Here is a 21,016-nt window from a genome sequence, read left to right as displayed (position 1 = left end):
CCAATCAGCTCACAGCTTCTTCTAGCCGGCCGTTGTATTCCGGGATGCGTCCAGTATTCCGTTGCGATCGATGATTGGTCGATACTTCGATTAGTGATCAGCCTCGTGTTCAGGTGGCGCCTTGCATACTTGTTGTTGGTCGCTCTCCGTCGTCATTGGTCCGTTCAAATTTTCTCGTCGTTCTATCCTCGCGGCCAGATGTCACGTTGATCGTCGATGGCTCGTAGAAATTCGCGGGTCGTCTGATCGCTATAGTCTAGTCTCACTCACTCATGCATTCAACAATAGTTCACACTCATTCCGGTATTCTTTTTATTTGAATTTTTAATTTAAATTCGGCGCGTTTTCTTTTACTAATTTTACCTCGAGCTTGTCATTCTGATCGGGAGGCTGCTTGGGGCGACACAGGCGCGTCGAATCTCTGCTTTTCCTCAGCTTAGCCAACCTAATAATTTTAAAACTCGGAATTTCAAATTTTAGAAAATTTTCTCATGTCACAATATATATATATATATATATATATATATATATATATATATATATATATATATATATATATATATATATATATATATATATATTAGGGTGCTTCAAAAAAACTTTTTAATTTTTTTTGTAACTCTCACCCTCTCAAATGTTTCTATTTGATATAAAAAAAATCCTCACCAAACATGAGCCCTATAGCACAACTCTAAAGGGTCGCTATTTTTATTTTAGTTTCCCATTTAATTAACATGGGAAAAATTTTTTTTTGTTTTAAATTGAATTTACACATAATTTACACAATTTTTTACAAAAAACGATTTTATATTCTTAAAGTCTAGTTTTTAAGCTTTACAAAACTCTAAGACAAAGTATGATTATCGTGACAAAAAGACTAGTTACAGCCATTTAAAAATGACTAAATTTCGAAATTTAAAGAAATAGTTGGCAATTGGGTCATTCCATGTCAAATTGACAAATAGTTGGAATTGATCTCTTTTGATTTGGACAAATTTTGGTCAGAAGTTTTCGTTTATCATAAAACGAAGTTCTGCCAAAGGAAAAACAATAAAAAAATTTTTTTTAAAAGATATGCAAATTCAAAATTTCGCAATTTTTTCAGTTTTTCAATTTTGTTTCTGTAATATCTCGAACGCTATTGTAGATATAGGAACGGCCTTTTGTTTGTTTAAAAGGGGACACTTAGGGTTATTGAAGAAAATTGTCAAAAATGTCAAATTTTGAATTTTTAAAAATCGTTAAAAATGACGATCGAAGTTAAAGTTTCAGCTCAATTTTTTTTGTATAATACATTGTACTCATCTTAAAAGATTCTGAAATTTTTAGAAGGGTGCTTTTTTTTAAAATATCAATTTTTGAATTTCAAAAAAAATTTTTTTTTCTTTTTTTGCAACTTTTAAATAAGGTAAAGTTATGTAGATACATAGTATTGTAATTTTGAGGATTAAAAATTGAATACATCACGTGGAAATACTGATTAATAAATTAATTTCAACTTTTTTTTTATTTTCCATGCGTTAAGGATGACTTTGAGATCATGTCCAAAAAATAAAAAAAAATTTGAAATTAATTTATTATTTAATATTGCCTCGTGACGCATTCAATTTTTAATTCTCAATATTACAATACTATGTGTCTACATAACTTTACCTTATTTGAAAGTTGCAAAAAATGAAAAAAAAATTTTTTTTGAAATTCAAAAATTGATATTTTTGAAAAAGAAACACCCTTCTAGAAATTTCAGAATCTTTTAAGATGAGTACAATGTATTATATAAAAAAAATTGAGCTAAAACTTTAACTTCGATCGTCATTTTTAACGATTTTCAAAAATTCAAAATTTAAGCCCTCCAAAAGACGATCGAAGACATCCTTAAAGAGGAGGCCAAAGTGATCTGCAAAGGACCAATGGAGACCATCGAGATCCGAGATGTCGATAACGACACGACAAAAGAGCATATTCAGACCACTCTAAAAAGGGAAGCTGGAGAAAGTTGTGAAATCCCACTAGAGGCAATCAAAATCCATAAAGTCTTTAGGGGTACGCAGACAGCCACAGTGTCACTACCAGCAGCTGCAGGCACGAACAGATGCCCCGTCTTCCAAGAAGCGCTCCACAAGATAACGAAGCCAAGAACATGAAGATATTGCAGCTCAACCTCAATCATTGTGAGGCTGCGCATGACCTGCTCATGCAAACTGTGCGCGAATTAGAGGCAGACGTAGCACTTATAAGTGAGCCTTATAGACACCTGAGTAACCAACCCTGGGAATCCGACAGCACTAACAAAGCCGTCATCTGGTCCTGCGGTAAATGTCTTTTTCAGAGAACAGTCAACAATAAAGAAGCCGGCTTCGTAGCAGCATGGGTAGATGGCCTCCGCTTCTACAGTTGCTATGCACCACCTAGTCTCTCTAATGAACAGTTTGAAGACTTCCTTGATCGGCTAACTGAGGACGCAAGAAAACACTTTCCCGTGGCAATAGCTGGTGACTTCATTTCCTGGGCAGCAGACTGGGGCAGCAAGTTCACTAATACACGTGGAAAAGCACTTCTTGAAGCAATGGCCACACTGGACGTGATCCTTCTTAACACCGGTGACACGCCAACGTATACTAAGGGAGAGGCAAACTCAATTGTTGACCTTACATTTGTCAGCAGTTGCTTAGCTCGAAGAGATTTTCTTGGAAAGTATTGAACATCTACACACCCAGTGACCATAGTACGATACTATGGGAAATATCAACTGGCCAGAATCTAACAAGAGTCAACAGGAACGCTAGCGCGGTTGGGTAGAAAGTAAAATCTCTCGACCTCACTGCTTTAGTAGTAGCCCTAGAATGCGATCCGATCATCGTATAAACTGCTGAAGAGAAGACCAAGAACCTAATGAGAAGAGTCACCCAGGCTTGCGACGCCAGTATGTCTCGGAAACGTGGCATGAATTCAAGACCTTCGGTGCACTGGTGGAACGATCACATTAGCATTCTACGTTCAGAGTGTCTTAAAAAAAGAAGAAAGTCTCAGCGTGGCTACGGACGACCTAACTCCGCAGAGCTGTTGTCAGAGTATAAAAAGGCCCGTCGAAAACTAAACAGAGCCATTAAAGAAAGCAAAAGACGCTGCTGGAAAGAACTGGTCGCAGAAGTAGAGAAAGATCCATGGGGCAGACCGTATAAGGTGGTTATGACCCACCTGAAATGCCAGCCAATGCCATCACCTACGTGTCCACAGCTCCTAGAGAAGACTGTTACTGCGCTGTTTCCCCAACAGCCGGTATTCTCCTACAAGTTGGAGCAGCTCAACCCTGAAGACATCCCAACTATCACGTTAGACGAGTTGATAGAGGCAGGCAATCGAGTAGGGAATAATAAGGCACCGAGATTGGACGGAATCCCTAATATTGCCCTGAAATCAATCCTTAGGGCAGCACCGGCATTATTCCTGGACGTTTACGATACATGCCTGAAGGAAGGGACTTTTCCCCAGAAGTGGAAACAGCAACGGCTAGCGCTACTTCCGAAGGGGAAAAAACCGCCGGAAGAACCGTCATCCTACCGACCACTCTGCATGTTAGACACGGCCGGCAAGATATTCGAGCGCATAATTCATCAGAGAATAGAGGCTGTAGTCGATCCACTCCTGGCAGAGAACCAGTTTGGTTTCCGAAAAGGACGGTCAACTCTGGATGCGATCAAATTGGTTGTTGATACAGCCAAGGATGCAATCGCCGGAACGAGATAAAAGGGTGGAAAGGAGAAATACTGCTTGGTGGCTGCTTTGGACATCAAGAATGCCTTCAACTCCGCTAACTGGGACTGCGTTATGCGGGCTCTAGAAGAAAAAAACGTACCAGGATACCTTCGCAAAATGGTAGCGAGCTACTTCACGAATAGGGTTCTGAAATATGACACGAAGAACGGTACGGAAGAGTACGAAATCACCGGAGGAGTGCCACAGGGATCAGTTTTAGGTCCTCTGCTATGGAACATCATGTATGATGGCCTCCTGAGAATAGCATTGCCTACGGGAGTCAAACTTGTAGCATATGCGGATGACGTAGCTGTCGTGATCGTCGCAAAGCACCTCGAAGAGATAGAAATGGCATTTGATATTACATTCAGGCGAATCAATTTGTGGATGAACATGGTGAACTTGCAACTAGTCAAGCATAAAACCGAGGCTGTGCTCATCATCAGTAGAAAAACGGTAGAAACTATTAAGTTGAGAGTCGGAGAACAAGAAATCACATCATAACCATTTATCCGTTATCTGGGAGTGATGCTGAATGCCCGACTCAACTTCAAGCAGCAGGTGGAACACGTCAGTGCCAAAGCGTCAATAGTGAGGGCTAGTCTCGCATGGCTGAAGCCTAACATCGGAGGCCCAATGCAGAGCAGGAGGCTACTATTGTCATCAGTAGTCACATCTTTTGCAGCTAACATTGCTCTTTCTGCTAGCCACTCGAGATTTATGTAATTCGTGTATACATCGGGAAATATTTGTTCAATGAGAGCATCTTGCGAATCAATGATTGTGCAGAAATCATTCGCTAAATTTATGTATCCAGTTTCAGCTATAGTGATTTTTCCATCGCCGATATCTAAGAGTTGTTTTGAGAATGTTTCAGCGGATGGATCTTGAAGCACTTGAACGCGCATATTTACTTTCAGCTGTACTATTTCAACATTACGCCACAATGTCGATGATTTTGAGCAGGCGTTGATTTCATCAGCGTATGTTGAACGCGGAATGACGGGCAGTGTTTATCTGAAGTCACCTGAAAGGACTAACAGAGTGCCACCAAATAGTTTGTCGTTGTTTTTAATATTTTTCAATGTCCTGTTCAACGCCTCAAGTGAATGTTTGTGTGCCATGCTACATTCATCCCAGATGATAATTTTACACTGTTTCAGCACTGTGGCTATGGACGATTGTTTTTTTATGTTGCACACTGCGTCAGGGTTATTTTGAATATTTAGTGGTAGCTTAAATACTGAATGAGCTGTTCTGCCTCCATCCAATAATGTTGCCGCAATGCCGGATGATGCAATGGCCAATGCGATGCCATTATTGGATCGTATTTTGGCGAGAATTAGCGAAATAAGGAATGTCTTGCCAGTTCCACCTGGTGCATCTAAAAAAAAGAACCCACCTTGTCCTGCTGAAACTGCGAGCATAATGCGGTCGTAAATGGTTCATTGTTCCTCATTCATTAGTGGGACATTGCGAGTAACAATCGCCGCCGTTTCTAAAGTGTTGTACTGCATTTCACGATTCATTTCAGTGTTCATTAAATCAGTTGCACCTCGATTTGGCGAATTCATACCGATATGACTGAGTGGTAAGTTGGCAATGATAATGCAAAGATCCTCAGTCTTTGAATCTTTGTGTATCCCACAATATCTCTGCTCGGGCTGGAAAACATGTAGTCAACACTAGCGAATAGTAGATAAATTTGTATTGCTGTACAGTTCAATGCTGCTTCAGCAAGCATACATTCCCACTGATTGTCATCTTCTAGCAAGCCGAGTGCAAGGCTGGTTCATTTTTGAATTTCAAAGCATGACAATACGGGCATTCTTTGTCCATAGCACCAATCACTACTTTTGAATGAGCATAATATTCAATATCGGGCTCATACTGGAATGCTAGACGCAGAAATGATGTAGCTACAAATGCTCGATGTGCCTGTTGGCGTTGTTGGTCATTCGCTCTGCGTCTATTGACAGTAAAACGGTGTGATTGTCGTTGTTCTAATCTCATGACTTCATTGCGTTCAGCTCGTGTATCGTCTGATTGTTCTTGACGCAATTGCGCCATTCTCACACGCGCTCCAGTATTTGCTTCCTGAAATTGTTCTTCGGTTCTTTGGGCTCTTCTATTTCGAATGCTTCTAGATTTATTTGTATCACGGTTCAAATTGGCCCTTTTGCGTTTTGTTGGCATTGTTCACTGTACAATACAAGACACACATGAATAGAACTGATTGAATTATTTAATTATTATATTAATCATTTATTTTATCTTTGATTACATTAAATATACATGTAAAAATTAGATAGTTTCACGAAAGCGAAAAATTTTATGTTTCTTAATTATATCGAAAATACATTTTGTTAGAAATAGTGAAAAAAAAAAATTCTGTCGAAGTTAGAGCTCTTATAAGTAAACACAAAAAAAAATTTCTCAATTGTAATAAAAATCTAACTTTCACCGAATTCGTTTTTCACCATTCCCAACAATATTTTCGTTATAAATAAGAAAGAATAATTTTTGATTTTATAATAAACGTAAAAAATAATTTATACTTACAACTCAATAGCCGTTGTTTGCGGGAACTCGTGACAGGTGTTGAGTATTTTAGAGGTTATGTAAGTCACTTAATTAACTGATCGTGCGATTTACACTCAAAATTAATAATTTTATTAGTTATTAATAATTAATTATATTCAATAATATTAGTTATTAATAAATAAATAATAAAGTTACTCGAGAATATATTTGATATGAGAGTTACACTGAGATAATAAAAATGTTTAACTACTACGCTTGAAGCATAAACACTAATAATAGCCGAAAACTGTAGAGGTGACATCCCTACTCCGTGCTGTTTACAGGGTGAGAAGTGACACCGGTAGACACATGGAGGGGATAACTTACCAAGTGATAATAATTGATGTTATCGAGCGGGATAGAAAATGATAAAATTATGAAAATGACTATTAAAAAGCAAGGGTTGGTGATAAAAAAGTGCAAATTTAGAGTTGTAAGTATTTTTTGATGCCACATAATAAAAAAATAAAAAAAAAAAAGTTTTATCAAAAAAATAAAAAAAAAAATTTTAGGGTGAACACCCCTTATCACTTAGAAGTTAGAAAAATAGATAGTAGCCGATTCTCAGGCTTACTGAATATGCATAAAAAATTTCATGAGAATCGGTCAAGCCGTTTCGGAGGAGTATGGGAACGAACATTGTGACACGAGTATTTTATATATACAGTAGCGCTCAAAAGTATTTTGACAAATATATTTAATGGTTTAATTAAAAATAAATATGAAACATAATAATCATTTATTTATTTTTTTAACACCTTTTGAATAAACTACAGAATAGTGTCAAAGAGGTTCTTATTCGTAATAAAAGAAAGTTTAATTTTTAAAATATTAGGAAAATGGTGGCTCAAAAGTATTTTGACATTTTTGAAAAAAAACTAATTTAACGCATAATTATAATTTACAGCAATAAATATATTAGTATTTATTAGCATATCCCTTGGCCTTTATGAAAGCCTTGCATCGCTCCGGCATTGAGTCGATTAATTTTTGTAATCGACTTATTGGAATTTGATCCCACTCATTTTTTAGAGTTTCAAACAAAGCGTTTTTGTTTGAATAATTTTGGGTTTTTACACTACGTTTCAATTCTTCCCAGAGATTTTCTATCGGATTCAAGTCGGGACTTTGACTTGGCCACTCAAGAACTTTAACTTTTTCACGATTTATTAAGTCACTAATATGCTTTGATCTGTGTTTGGGATCATTGTCTTGTTGAAAATACCACTTAGCTGGCATGTGATGTTTAGCATATGGTAACATCTGAGACTTTAATATATTTGCATACATGAACCGATCCATTTTTCCTTCTATTCGAACTAATGGTCCAACTCCAGACCGTGAAAAACATCCCCAAACCATCACACTACCACCTCTATGTTTAACTGTGGGTATTTGATACCGATAATCGTATTTTTTGTTTACTGGACGCCGAATGTACTTGATACCATCAGATGACATTAAATTAAATTTACTTTCGTCACTCCATAAAACTTTAGACCACTCTAAACTTGACCACGATATATGCCGTTTCGCGAACTCAAGACGAGACTTCCTGTTTTTTTTCGATATTAAAGGTTTTTTAGCCGGTCTTCGGCCATATAACCCTAGGACCTTTAAGCGTCGTTTAACAGTAGAAACATGAATATTTACGTTATATTTTTCTTTTAATTCATTTTTTATCATTACAGCGGACATCCGTATATCATTTGCTGATAACTTTTTTATAATATGATCGATGTAAGAAGTTTTTCTTGGGCGGCCTGTTCGAGGCTTACTTTCGACAGTTTTTCTTTTGTTATAGACTTTATTCCATAAGCTAACTAACTGTCGAGACACTTTAAACAAACAAGCAACTTCTGTTTGTTTCAATCCTTGTTTTAATGCATTAATAACGGCTTTTTTAAAATCACTAGAATATTCCTTGCACTTAGGCATGTTGAAGTAACCACAACAAGTAAATATATGTAATAATAAAAACTAAGGAACAAGTAATCTGCGAGAGTTTTTCAAGTCAAATGCGTGTAAAAATACTTTTGAGCTCACGGTAAGTCAAGTACGTTCGGTGGCGCGGTGTGTAAACAAACGAATTGTAATTTGATACGCTTAAATAGTCGCAATTACACTACTCTACATTATACTCAATACATTTTCCGATAGGCTTTTATTTTAAAAAAATATTAAAAAATTTTATGTTGTCAAAATACTTTTGAGCGCTACTGTATATATATATATATATATATATATATATATATATATATGCTATATATATATATATATATATATATACATATATATATATATATATATATATATATATACAGAGTGTCCCAGAAGTAACGGGCGCCATTGTAGCATCCGATAAACAAAATAATTCTGAGACGAAAAGTCCTTAGCCATTTTTTAATCAGACGCATAGATAATTAATTATTAATTAAAATAACGTCCTTTTATGCGTTAGAGAGAGAGCGCTAGTGTCAAGTCAAGTGCGTTCCAACGAAGACGCTTGCACTTGTCTCAGAATTATTTTTTTCATCAGATGCTACAATGGCGTTCGTGACTTTTGGGACACCCTGTATATAAACTTTTGAACCATATGTATTTTTTGAATCAGCTTGACGAACTGAGTCAGAAAATATAAAAATTTTTTAAAAGTTTCGTCATGAGGACCAATGCAATAGTTAGATTTCTATGAAATCTACTAAAAATCAATAGAAGATTAAAACCAACATAATGCCTATAAACTAAGAGGCCCAGTTTATTACTTTCCAGGAATAAATAATATTTCAGAATCGAATGTTCCAAAACCCAGTTTCTCATCTTCATTAATCCTAATTTATATTAATTATAAATCTTATTATTTTTTACGTTATTTATTATTATAAACATCATCGTAGAAATTGACAGATTAACTTTTTACAAACTCGAAATCTTAAGATTTCATTGAACTCAACTTTTTTCGAACTTTTTTAGATTTTCAATTTTATCAAGGGAAAGTTGAAAACAAGATTTAAAGTTGTAAAATATTAAATGATACGTCCAGTATTTTATGGGTATATTGTAAGGTGTTTTAAATCTTATTTCCAAAATGAAGGATAAAAATTATATAAATGAGTACAGTAGGTAAATTAAATTTTTTTTTTTACTTTATTTAAGAATGATCACCAGTGATTTCAAAATCTGTATAGAGATTTTTTTATACTTTTACAATGCGCAAAAGGATCACTACATTCACAATCAGTTAGACAATTTTTTTAGGTAACATAGTTGACAATTTAACATCACAAACAATATTCAACACATAATCATACAGCAAAACTAATTCTATAACATTAAAATTTACAGTAAAAAATATATAGTTCAATGCTTTACAGGTAACCGTAAATTAATATCTGAGATATTAAACTTTAGTTCATAAGATAATTATTTTATAATTCATTAGAAAATTATTTTTCATTAATTTGTTTTTACATAGCTGACACATAAAATTTAGTTTCAATATATTTATACTTTTATTGAAGCTTCGATTATCAGATTAAAGTTTTAAAAATTCTCGAGAAGTTCAATGAAAATTTTTTTTTTTCAATTTCAACAATATATTCTTGGCAATCAACATCACAACTTACAATTTTTAACGCACCATATATATTTATGATTGACCTTTTATCGTCAATTTTTTCTAACGAATTGACATTATCTGTCATGCTTCTACATTTAATATTGAAACAAAAAACAATAGTATCATATACATTTTTTAAAAATCTTATTTCACCCTTCACAGTTATTACTCAAAATTCCAGGCCATAATAATTTCTTATATTGAAAACTACTCAATTTATATAAGTTTCACAATTAACTTCTTTCAAATTATTTTTTTATAAATTTTAATATTATTTTTACAGTATACTGTCAACATTCTCTGAATATACTATATTCAAGCATACATTTTGAAAAAAATATCATAAAAAATTATCTAACGTTGCGAAAATAATTAAATACTAGAATTTAAATTTGCGCGCGCAAGCGCGCACCTGATTATAGAGTTTGCATATATTTTCATGCTTATGATGTATTCGACCAATCACGTTACGAATAGTTTGCTTACATGATATATTTTCATATTTTTCATCTAAATTATAAAAGTGGACTAGTATACGTTGCGCGCGCAAGCGCGCGTGTGAATGTTGGTATGATATTATCTATATTTTCATGATTATGATATATTTGACCAATCACGTTACGAATAGTTTGCTTACATGATATATTTTCATATTTTTCATGTAAATTATAAGAGTGGATAAGAGTGGATTATAGGGACCGTGCACTAACTGTAGAGGCAGCACATCTGTCGGAAGTAGCGCGCTCTGGTGTTTAACAAAAGTACTAAATGAGCAAAAAGTATTACAATAGCTTATGTGTTTTTTTACTTAATAATAGAAAAAATAATAAAATATGCTTTTTGAACAGTATTAATCGGTCGTATTTGAAGCAAAAAGAATTCAGAAAGTTAAAAAAAAAACTTTAGGCCATGTATATTAAATGTGTTAAAAGAAATTCAGCATTATTAAGTCAAATAGCCATGTAAACATAGCCTCCAAAGTTCAATTCCACCTCTAAACACGTCATATGCCTGTCATTTTTCTCTGGAGTACCACTAGTACTGAGCGAAAAATAATAAAATTTCACAAGTTTGTCAATTTGACGGTTCCGACTTGATATATTTATATATGTCGTGATATATCAAAACTCTATAGTTAAAAAAATTTCAAACAATTTATTCATTTATTTAAAAAAAAAAAATGAATCAACATTAAATCACATGTAATAGTTTAAAATTTTTGCCCATTAGCTTACAATTTCTATCACCAGTTGGCGTGACAGTCTAGGTTCGGTTCCTATGAGTGGATTGCAGTAAAACTGAAGTCTCAAACTAACAGAATTAAACATTTTCAAAAAAAAGTAACTCATAAGAAATATCAAGTTCTTAGATGTATCTAACAGATATGTTTCTTATCGCATTCTTTTGACATTTAATTATACACGAAAAATTAAAAAAATTAAATAAAATGTTACGTAAAGTATAAAAAATCAATTACTGAAAAATTTCAATTATTAAATACTGGCTTATAAAAATTCACAATATCCATACAAAATTTGTCCACATAATTTTATTACATTAATCAAAATTCATACCTTGTGAGTTAAAAAACACAATTACATTACTATTACTGGTTGGATTGTCAATTTAATGTTTATTAACATTAAATTAACTGTATTTATAGTCATTGTTAAATCGTCGGACTGTCTATTCTTTAACTTCTTACGAAATTCCTACTGTATAAGAAACTCTAAAAAATCACTGTTTCTTAATCTAGCTTGAAAACTAAATAATTCAGTTAATCTGTTAAATAATAAGTCATATGAATGGAAAAAAAAAATTTTACAACGATAAACATTTATTTGATTGCACTTTATAACCAGTCGAGCCATCTTCAACAGTAAACAATCAGCTAACTCAGAAAAATTTGTAATTTAATAAATTCGTAAATGCTACTATCACTAGCGAAAAAAAATAAACATTTGAAACATTAATATAAATCTTGGACAAATCAATTTAGATAAATTACTTTTGAAAAATTATATCAATTCAGGATAGCGACTGCAATTTTATTTAAAAACCTCTGTTTTAATTCTGGCTCTAGAAAGCTTTTCCTGTTATTATTAGACTCATAAATATCGTCAAAAATGAAAATACTGATAAATAATCTTTGAAAAAAATAATGAATAATTAGTCTCAAAAAAGCAAATCAATTGAAAATCATTCTTTTTTTTAATTACAACATACTAAATTAAGAATAATAATTGTCACATTACCCCAGAAACATTGATATGTCTTAAATTTTTTTTCTTATTTTTTTTTTAATTTTAATTTTTTTGAGTTTTTATCGAATCAGTTATTTGGAAAAAATCTACCCTATCTTTGATTATTTTTTTTTTACCGTACAATTAAAATAAATATCATGAAAATAGTAAAATAAAAAATTTTTTCAATTAGTTTAAAGCTTTTGATGTGAAAAAAATAAAAAGCTTATCGAAAATTTTGAATAAAATGTATCCAAACAAGTGTAGCAATTTCTAATATTTTCTCTGTATTCTAAATGTGGAAAAAAAAATAATTTCAAAGAAAAATTTAATGTGACAATTAAGAAACCCAATAACCCAATATGACCGAACGCTTTAATGGAAGAAAATTAAGACTAAAAATAATATTATTAAAACTAAGAACTAATTTAATTTTATCGTTATCTGTGATGAAAACTTCCTTTTCCAATTTTAAAATATCACTTAAAATTCAAAGGTCGCCGTCTTTATCAATAATGAAAATGAAAAATAAACCTAAAAAAACACACGCTATCTAAAAATAATAATTGAAAATTTTGCTTTTGCTTTTTTCAGTCATTGTTAGTATATGTTATTATTGTAACTAAAACATGACATATCATCATTTCAATTCAGTCTTGAATCAGTCTTACTGTATAAATACGAGCAATCAATTAATAAAAAAAAAAAAAAACTAATTCAATTTACGCGTGCTGATAAATAATAATATATCAGATTCATTTCACAACAGAAATAACTGAAACACACAAATTTCTCGATACTTTCTGTCATGTCAAATATTTTTATTTTTTGTTCCCAAATTATTTGTTTGATTTGCTTAAATCTTTCATCTTTCTATTGTTTTTTTCTTGATTTATTTTGAGCTCATACCTATATTTTTATTTGAATACACCAGGCATCCGAAGTTAAATTTAAAATTTAAAACAACATTGAGTTAGTATATTATACAAAATAAAAAAGTTTTAATTAATAAAAGAAATTTGATTTTAGCTACTAAAATAATTCTAATATTTTGAAAAATTTTTTAATGTGAATAAAAATGCCTTTTATAAAACTATTACGGGATTAAAATTCTTTTTACATTTCATTTTATTCTTTTTTAAAATAATTGCTTATCGCGTAATTCAAATTTCTTGGAAACTTAATACAAAATCTTATCGAGCAGGTTAATTATTACATATGTTATGTAACAAAAAGAAAATAAGTCGAGATGAAAAAATATATTTCTCAGAAATATTTAAAAATGAGCAATTTTTTGCGTTTCACGCTAAGATGTTTGATTAATAAGAAAATATGCTCACTGTTATTATCAAAATTAATTATTTTTCCTTACATAAATTCGGCTAATGAAGTAAAATCAATAAGAAAAATGTTTTTCAATTATTCTCTTACTTTTACTTTCTAAACTTTTCTTTTACTTCCTCTTTGGGAATTGAAATTTATTAAATTGCTTTTTAATATACCAAGATTCGGTTGTTACCGAAATCAACAACTATAATTCGGCCTTCGGGAGATAACGCAATACCAGCAGGGCGATCCATCTGACCTACACCTTTTCCCACACTTCCAAATTTACATTTAAGATTACCTTCTGAATCTAACACCTGTATTCTATTATTACGCGAATCAGCAATAACTATGTTTCCAAAATCATCAACCTTCATACCTTGTATTCTTAAAAACGGATGCGCTCTCTTTTCGGGACCAAATATTTTAGCTTTTTGAAGTTGATAATCAATAATAACTATATGGTGATTATTAAAATCTGATACAAGAATATCGCCATTAGGAGTAAAACTAACGCTTCTTGGTGAATCCAGCAACTTCCACATGAGCTGCATTGTTTCAAAACCGTATTTACGGAGAAACTCACCCTCTGCATTGAATAATTGAATACGATGGTTCCGTGTATCGGATACAACTATATCACAACGTGTATTAACTGCTACATCCCATGGATAATTAAATTGACCATTCCTCATTCCTTTTTCACCGAACGCTAATAAATAGTCACCGTATTTTGATACAATCTGAAAGAAAGAAAAATTAAAAAATATTAAAATTACATCCATTAGAGAAGATAAAAACGTTTAGAAAAAATCCAAAAGTGCGCTACTTGTGATGCGCATTTAATGTGCTATTATTCTTATCAATAATAAACTTGTTACTTACTTGAATTCGATGATTGTCCTTGTCTGCTACAATAACACGGTTGCGTTTATCAACAACAATACCTGCGGGCCTATCAAACTGCCCTGGACCACTTCCACGGGTTCCAAATTTCCTTATAAAGTTGCCATTTTGATCGTATACTTTAATTTGGTTATTCGATCTATCAGCAACAATAATATTTCCTTCTTTATCACAAGCAATGCCCCAAGGACGACATAAATTATTGTCTTTTTCGCCTTCATCACCAATAGTTAAGACTGGGTTAGGCGACGGTGAATCTTTCCTAATTTTTACAACCACTGGAACATTCGTAGACGCAACATTTCTTTCAGGTGACAGAGACCCGGTATAATATTGAAGCACAACTTTATACGAATTTTGTTGTGGTAACTGAAATTGATGATCTTGGTACCTTTGCAGTTGTGGTTGTTGTTGTTGTTGTTGTTGTTTTTTCTGCTGCAGTTGTTGTTGTTGTTGTTGCTGCAGTTGTTGTTGTTGTTGCTGCTGCTGCTGCAGTTGTTGTTGTTGTTGTTGCTGCAGTTGTTGTTGTTGTTGCTGCTGCTGCAGTTGTTGTTGTTGTTGTTGTTGTTGTTGTTGTTGTTGTTGTTGCTGCTGCTGCTGCAGTTGTTGTTGTTGTTGTTGTTGTTGTTGTTGTTGTTGTTGTTGTTGTTGTTGTTGTTGTTGTTGTTGTTGTTGCTGTTGCTGTTGCTGTTGTTGTTGTTGCTGCTGATGGTAGCGTTGATGTTGATGTTGTTGTCGTTGTTGCTGTTGCTGATGGTGGTGTTGTCTATATTGCTGTTGATATGGTTGAATTAAAAGAGGTGAATTACCACGACCTTTCAGAGCCCTACCATCACCAATTGATCCCATAGGGCTTGTTTTGACTGTTCCATATTGAGTAATTGCATCAAGAAGGCTATCGATCGATCCAGAAAACGATAACCAATGATCTTTTAATTGTGCATAGATTAAACCTTCGGATTTGATTTTTGATATCTGTTAGAGATAAAAAAAAATACGAATTGGTTGTGAATCAATCGCTATAAATAAAATTATCTAGTTCAAAGTAAAATTTAAAAATGAAGTATTTGAGGGGATATGCGTTGAAGGTAGCTCTTAATAATTTTCATCTATTTTTTTCTAAAAAGTGCATTATAAATAACAAAAATGAAAAAAAAATATTTTGATCAATCGAATTTTAAAAAGATTTTGGATATTGAAAAATAAAAAGCTGTTTTTTTTAGGCGTAACTTTTTTTTTGTTGACTAAAAAAATTTAAAGATTTCCTGTGAAATCTTTTTAATAGGAAAGAAAAAGATAAAAAGAATTTTCAGCCATATTGAAAAAAGTTAGAAATATATAAATTGATCCGAAGAGAAATAGTATTTCCAAAATAAATTTACCTCAACAGAAGCTTTTTCTTTAACGGCAATAAGATTTTCTGGATTTCCACTGATGTTAAGATAATTCTTAGCTTCAGATATTGCCTTAGTTATCCTCATTAACTGACCCACAGTGTTTCTCAAAATTTCTTGTTGGTATTTTATAAATGTTTGCTTCGCAGTTTTTATTTCTTCAATGTGCAAGTAAAGTTCTTTTTCGCGTTCCAGCACAGCATTAACTACTTGCTTTATATTCGAAGAAACATTTTGTTTAACTTTATATGCCTTGTAACTAATATCATTGGAGGATTTCTAAAAGTAATGTTTAAAATTCAATATTAATATTACAGCGTAAAATAATAAAATCATGAAAAAAAAATTTTTTTTTCCATTAAAAAAAATCTCTTACCGAAAGCTTTTGTATGTTTGATTCTATAATTGAAATATAGCCTTCAATCTCATCTAAAGCTTGATTACTTTGGTTTTCAGCAACTTCAGATGCTTTGGCTAATTCCATTGTCAAGTGGCAATCATGAACATTCATCTGACACATGTCACACATTATTGCTGGGCACGTATAACAATACATTATGGCGTTATCTGGATGTATATTACAAAATGAAAGTAAAGATGGAGTTGGATTTATTCTTGAAGGAAGTTGAAGCAACGGTGAATTGAAAAATATATTTGGCGAAGATGCCATCGGTAATAGATACGTATCAGTCATTTCATTTGAGTTCTAAAAATACAAACAGAAAAAGTGTTAAATCGCCATTATTTTTATAATTACCGAAAAATATTGACTGTAAAAATTCAAGTTACTTTTTGCTGCATTGTTGAAGAAATTTCATAAAACGAAACTGTGCCATCACGACAATAATGATTTTGAGGGTCATTAGAAGAAGCTAGTTTAACTTCAGATGATAATACATCTTCATCAAAAGTGACGCCTTCAATAATACCATTTACTAATGAGTCCATAAAAAAATCGTCTTGAGATATTTCACTACTATAAGAAAACGAACTCCTGTTTGACGATCCTGTTTCTGGTGGACTTAAACTTGACGGCGAATCTCTTGACAAATAACCGTTGGATGATGAATAACTAGCACTCTGTGAAATTAAATGTTAAGATTTAACAAACTTCAAAATATTTTATTAAATCAATAAAAATCAAGTTAATAATGCTATAAGTTATTCCATACTCGATTAGAAACTTGACGATTTCCATACACAATCGGAGATACATTCACAATCGGAATTTGGAGTCCAAGATCATTATTTATCGTTTCAGAATTTGAAATGAAACTCCCGAAGTGACTGTAGTTATTTTGTCCGTTCATGATGACAGTGTTTGTAGCCACTCAAAAAAAAAAAAAAAAAAAAAAAAAAGAAGAGTCTAATAAGGATGTCAAAATCCGATTTTCTACAACATAAAAATATTCAATTATCAACAGATAATTCCAAACATAAAATATCATAATTTTTTATATTTATATTGAATAAATCACATTGAAAGCTTCACTAATTAAAAAATAACCTTGATTAAAAAAAAATTAGAAAAACGTTAGACCCTGAAGGCCATGCCCGAATCGAAATTTAAAGCCGAAATAGAGCTTCCTAGTCCGGAATAGAACCCATTTAGAGCCCAGTAGTCCGAATAGCACCGACATTGGACCCACAGGTCTGACTTTTAATCGAGAGGTCCGATTTTGAGCCTCGAGGTCCTCTCTAGACTTCGAGAGGTCCGATTTTAAACCCCGAAGTCCGATACAGAATTGAAATCATTATTTTTACCATTTATTTATTTATCAGTGAACTTGTTAATCAATTTTTTTTTATTTAGACAACATATACGAGAGAATTTTTTTAAGTTGTGTCGTAAAGGAGAAGCTAATCAATCGTAGTTTATTTATTTATTAAGATTTGTGCCCGTTAATTAATGAAAATTCGTATTTTCAAACTGACAGCTCTCAGAGGTATATCAGCGAATAAATTCATTACTTATATTTTTCCAGAGACGTACATAAAATTTTTAGAAATTACATATGAAAATTCGTCATTGAAAAAAAAAAAATTTATTTTCAAATTAATATTATTAATTTTAATAATGTTAATAATTTTTTTAATTTTTAGTATAGACGATCCAGTCCATAAACAAATTACTAATGAATATTATACAACACTCATGATCCTGCTGCGATAGTTGTATGCAAACCTTACAACGTTATACTTGAAAGTAAAGAGATTTTAGAAAATTTTAAAAATATTTTGTAAAATTCTTTAAAGCTTTTTAAAATGTTGAAAATTTAGTAATTATATAAAAGTGGGGCTCGCATGTTTTTTGAGAATAAAAAATCGAAAATTTAATATTTTTCGGAATTTTTTTTTCTTCAAATTGTTTATCTCCGCGGCGGATTTATGATAAAAATTTAACTTTAGCTCAAAATCATCCCTTAAGCTAAGGTAATTGCATTTGAAAAGTAAAAAATAAAAATTTTGACTTTTGATCAAGAATTTGATGGTCAAACACTAGAATTTCGTTGAATTTGAACTTTGCATCTTGTCACGCATTAAAAACTAAACAATTAAAAAAAAAATTTCCAAAAACATTAATTTCATTTTTTTTTAAATAATTCCACTTTCGATGAAATTTAAGAAAAAAAAAAAATCATTTGGTTGAAAACAATTCTTCATAGTGATTTCATAATTTTAAAAAACCTGAGTCCCACTTCTATATAATTACGGAAAATTTTTGAAAATTCTTTAAAGTATTTAAAAATTTTTAAAAATTCTTTAAAGCTCTTTAAAATTTAAGAAAATATTTAAAAATCTTATTTAAAATTTTTTACAGCTTTTTAAAATGTTTAAAAATTTTTGAAAATTCTTTAAACATTTTAAAAAGCCGAAAAGCTACATTTAGATTTTGTAAAAATTAATAAATACTTATTTCAATTTTTACGAAATATTTTTAACTTCCCGATTTTCGAAAATTTTCAATTTTCTTAGCGGGAAGTTAAAAAAAATTCTTTTGAATTTAATTAATTATAGTACGTAGCTTTACTAGTATAATAGTAACGATGATTGACAACATTTCTAACTTGTCACCTATATTTCAATACAGTCAATAATTCAGATTCAAACAAAATTAATTCACGTACTATCGTTCGTAGTAGCGTAATCGGTTAAGCATCGGCTTCGCGTCTGTAGGGTCCTGTGTTCAAATCTTTCTTGGGGCGTATTTAATTTATTTCTTCTGGCTAGGTAGGGGAGTGTTTAAGTTTAGACTAAAGTATGTTATATCTGGTAAATTTCTGAGTCCAAAATGCACTTTGAACTAAAAACTATAAAAGTTCTCTTCTATTAATTTTTTATTCAAAATATTTTTATAGTTAATAACAAAATGGTGGATCATAGGGGCCTGGTGTGCGCAGAATAAATTTTGCATGCGTTATAGTAATCCTGTCGGACTTCTGGGCTCTAAGTAGATTCTATGCACGTGTTAAATTAGGTCCGACTTTAGACACTAAAGTGGTAAAAACGGAAATTTGTACTACTTTGGGGTTTAAAGTCGGACTTAATTTAACATGAGAATAAATTCGACTTACCCAGAGGTCCGACCGGAGTCTTACCTTAGGGGTTCTATTTGGGCTCTAAATTTCGACTCGGGCATCCGTGCAACTTCCCGCTAATTCCATACCTAGGTGCATAAAACTGCACTAATGATGTTTTTGAGCTCTCTGAGCTCAAAAATACAATTTATGTGTTATTTTGAGCTCTTCGAGCTCAAAAGTCTGATAGAAGTATCATAGAACAATATTTTTAAAATTTTCAAACCGCACTAACTTTTGAATGAATCAACCGATTTTCACGCGGTTGGCAGTATTTGACGCAATTTTTTTAGTTTCATGAAGAATCTTTAAGTTTAGATTGATAAAACTAGGAAATTTGGAGTAATTCCAAAAAAACACTTTTTTTGGTTTTCTTTCGTTCATGATATTTCTTGAACGAATTGACCAATTCCGACCGGCTTGACAGCGATCGACGTGATTTTTTTATGCTAACAGCTGATTAGTTTTTGAAATCGATCAGTGCAGCCGTTATTCCAAAAAATGTAGGAGTTATGTTAAAAAAACACTTGTTTCCAAATATTTTATCGAGGATATCTCTCGAACCAATCAACCGATTTCCGAGTTTTTGGCGGCGATCGACGCAGTTTCTTAAACTCTGAAATTATTCTACATCATCAAAAATGATCCGAGAAAAAGTGACGAAGTTATGTCAAAAAATTAGGAAAACGATTGACCCTAAAGGTCATCCATGCAACTTCCCGCTACCTCCATACCTAAGTGCTCAACAATTCACTTATTTTTTAAGCTCTTCGAGCTCAAAAATATAATTTTCGTATAAGTTTGAGCTCTCCGAGCTCAAACAAATCGCTGTTCTATGCTTTTGAGCTCTTCGAGTTCAAAAGGCTAATGGAAGTTTTATAGAACACTATTTTTTGAATTTTCAAACCGCAATAACTTTTGGATGAATAAACCGATTTTCTCGCGGTTTATGGCATTCAACGCAGTTTTTTGAGTTATTTAAAAAATATTTAAACGTAAACTGGTCAGACTGAAAATTTCATAGAAATTCTGAAAAAAACATTTTTTTCAATTTTTTTCGACAACGATATTTCACGAACCAATCAACTGATTTTGACCGGGCTGGTGGCAATCGACGTGGTTTTTTGAGGTTAAGAGCTGATTAGTTTTTGGAATTGATCGGTTCAGCCGTTTAAAAGATATTTCAAAAATTTGATCGACTCAAATTCTGTAAATTAGTATCAGAAGTCTAGGGGCAAAGGAACTCTTCGGAACGCCGCTTATTTCGATCAAATCGGATGATCCGTTCAAAAGTTATGAGAGATTTACACACACACACACACACACACACACACACACACACACACACACACACACACACACACACACACACATACACACACATACAGACACGGTGACGTCACCGCGGAAATAGTCAGGAAAGCTTCCTCGGACCTCAAAACGTCGAGATCTGATGAAACTTCGATTTTCGAAAAACGGGGTGAAAACAATAACTTCCCGATTTTTGAAAATTTTCAATTTTCTTAGCGGGAACTTAAAAAACACTTTTTTCGGTTTTCTTTCGTTCACGATATCTCTTGAACGAATCAACCGATTTTAACCGGATTAGCG

At 32.2% G+C, this 21,016-nt stretch overlaps 1 protein-coding gene across 1 annotated transcript; it reads right to left on the bottom strand.

The window, feature by feature from the left end:
• Positions 1-13,652: 13,652 nt before the first annotated feature.
• Positions 13,653-17,245, bottom strand: LOC123269705 (ras guanine nucleotide exchange factor B-like). Its single transcript, XM_044735541.1, has 7 exons — positions 17,000-17,245; positions 16,617-16,907; positions 16,204-16,533; positions 15,816-16,106; positions 15,037-15,408; positions 14,413-14,919; positions 13,653-14,270 (listed from the first exon to the last, which is right to left on the bottom strand). The coding sequence occupies exons 1-7, from the start codon at positions 17,135-17,137 to the stop codon at positions 13,695-13,697; spliced, it is 2,505 nt and encodes an 834-aa protein (XP_044591476.1). The 5' UTR covers positions 17,138-17,245; the 3' UTR covers positions 13,653-13,694.
• Between the last annotated feature and the right edge of the window lie 3,771 nt (positions 17,246-21,016).

This window comes from Cotesia glomerata, linkage group LG7 (assembly GCF_020080835.1).
Source record: "Cotesia glomerata isolate CgM1 linkage group LG7, MPM_Cglom_v2.3, whole genome shotgun sequence".
In the NCBI taxonomy this organism is placed as follows: domain Eukaryota; kingdom Metazoa; phylum Arthropoda; class Insecta; order Hymenoptera; family Braconidae; genus Cotesia; species Cotesia glomerata.
This window is presented reverse-complemented; position numbering and strand designations above follow the sequence as displayed.

Coding starts and splice junctions, on each gene's coding strand:
- LOC123269705 (XM_044735541.1), bottom strand. CDS start 17,137: ATGAACGGACAAAATAACTACAGTCACTTCGGGAGTTTCATTTCAAAT. Junction 16,534..16,616: donor CTTCAACAATGCAGCAAAAA/GTAACTTGAATT, acceptor TTGTATTTTTAG/AACTCAAATGAAATGACTGA. Junction 15,409..15,815: donor AAGAAAAAGCTTCTGTTGAG/GTAAATTTATTT, acceptor TATCTCTAACAG/ATATCAAAAATCAAATCCGA.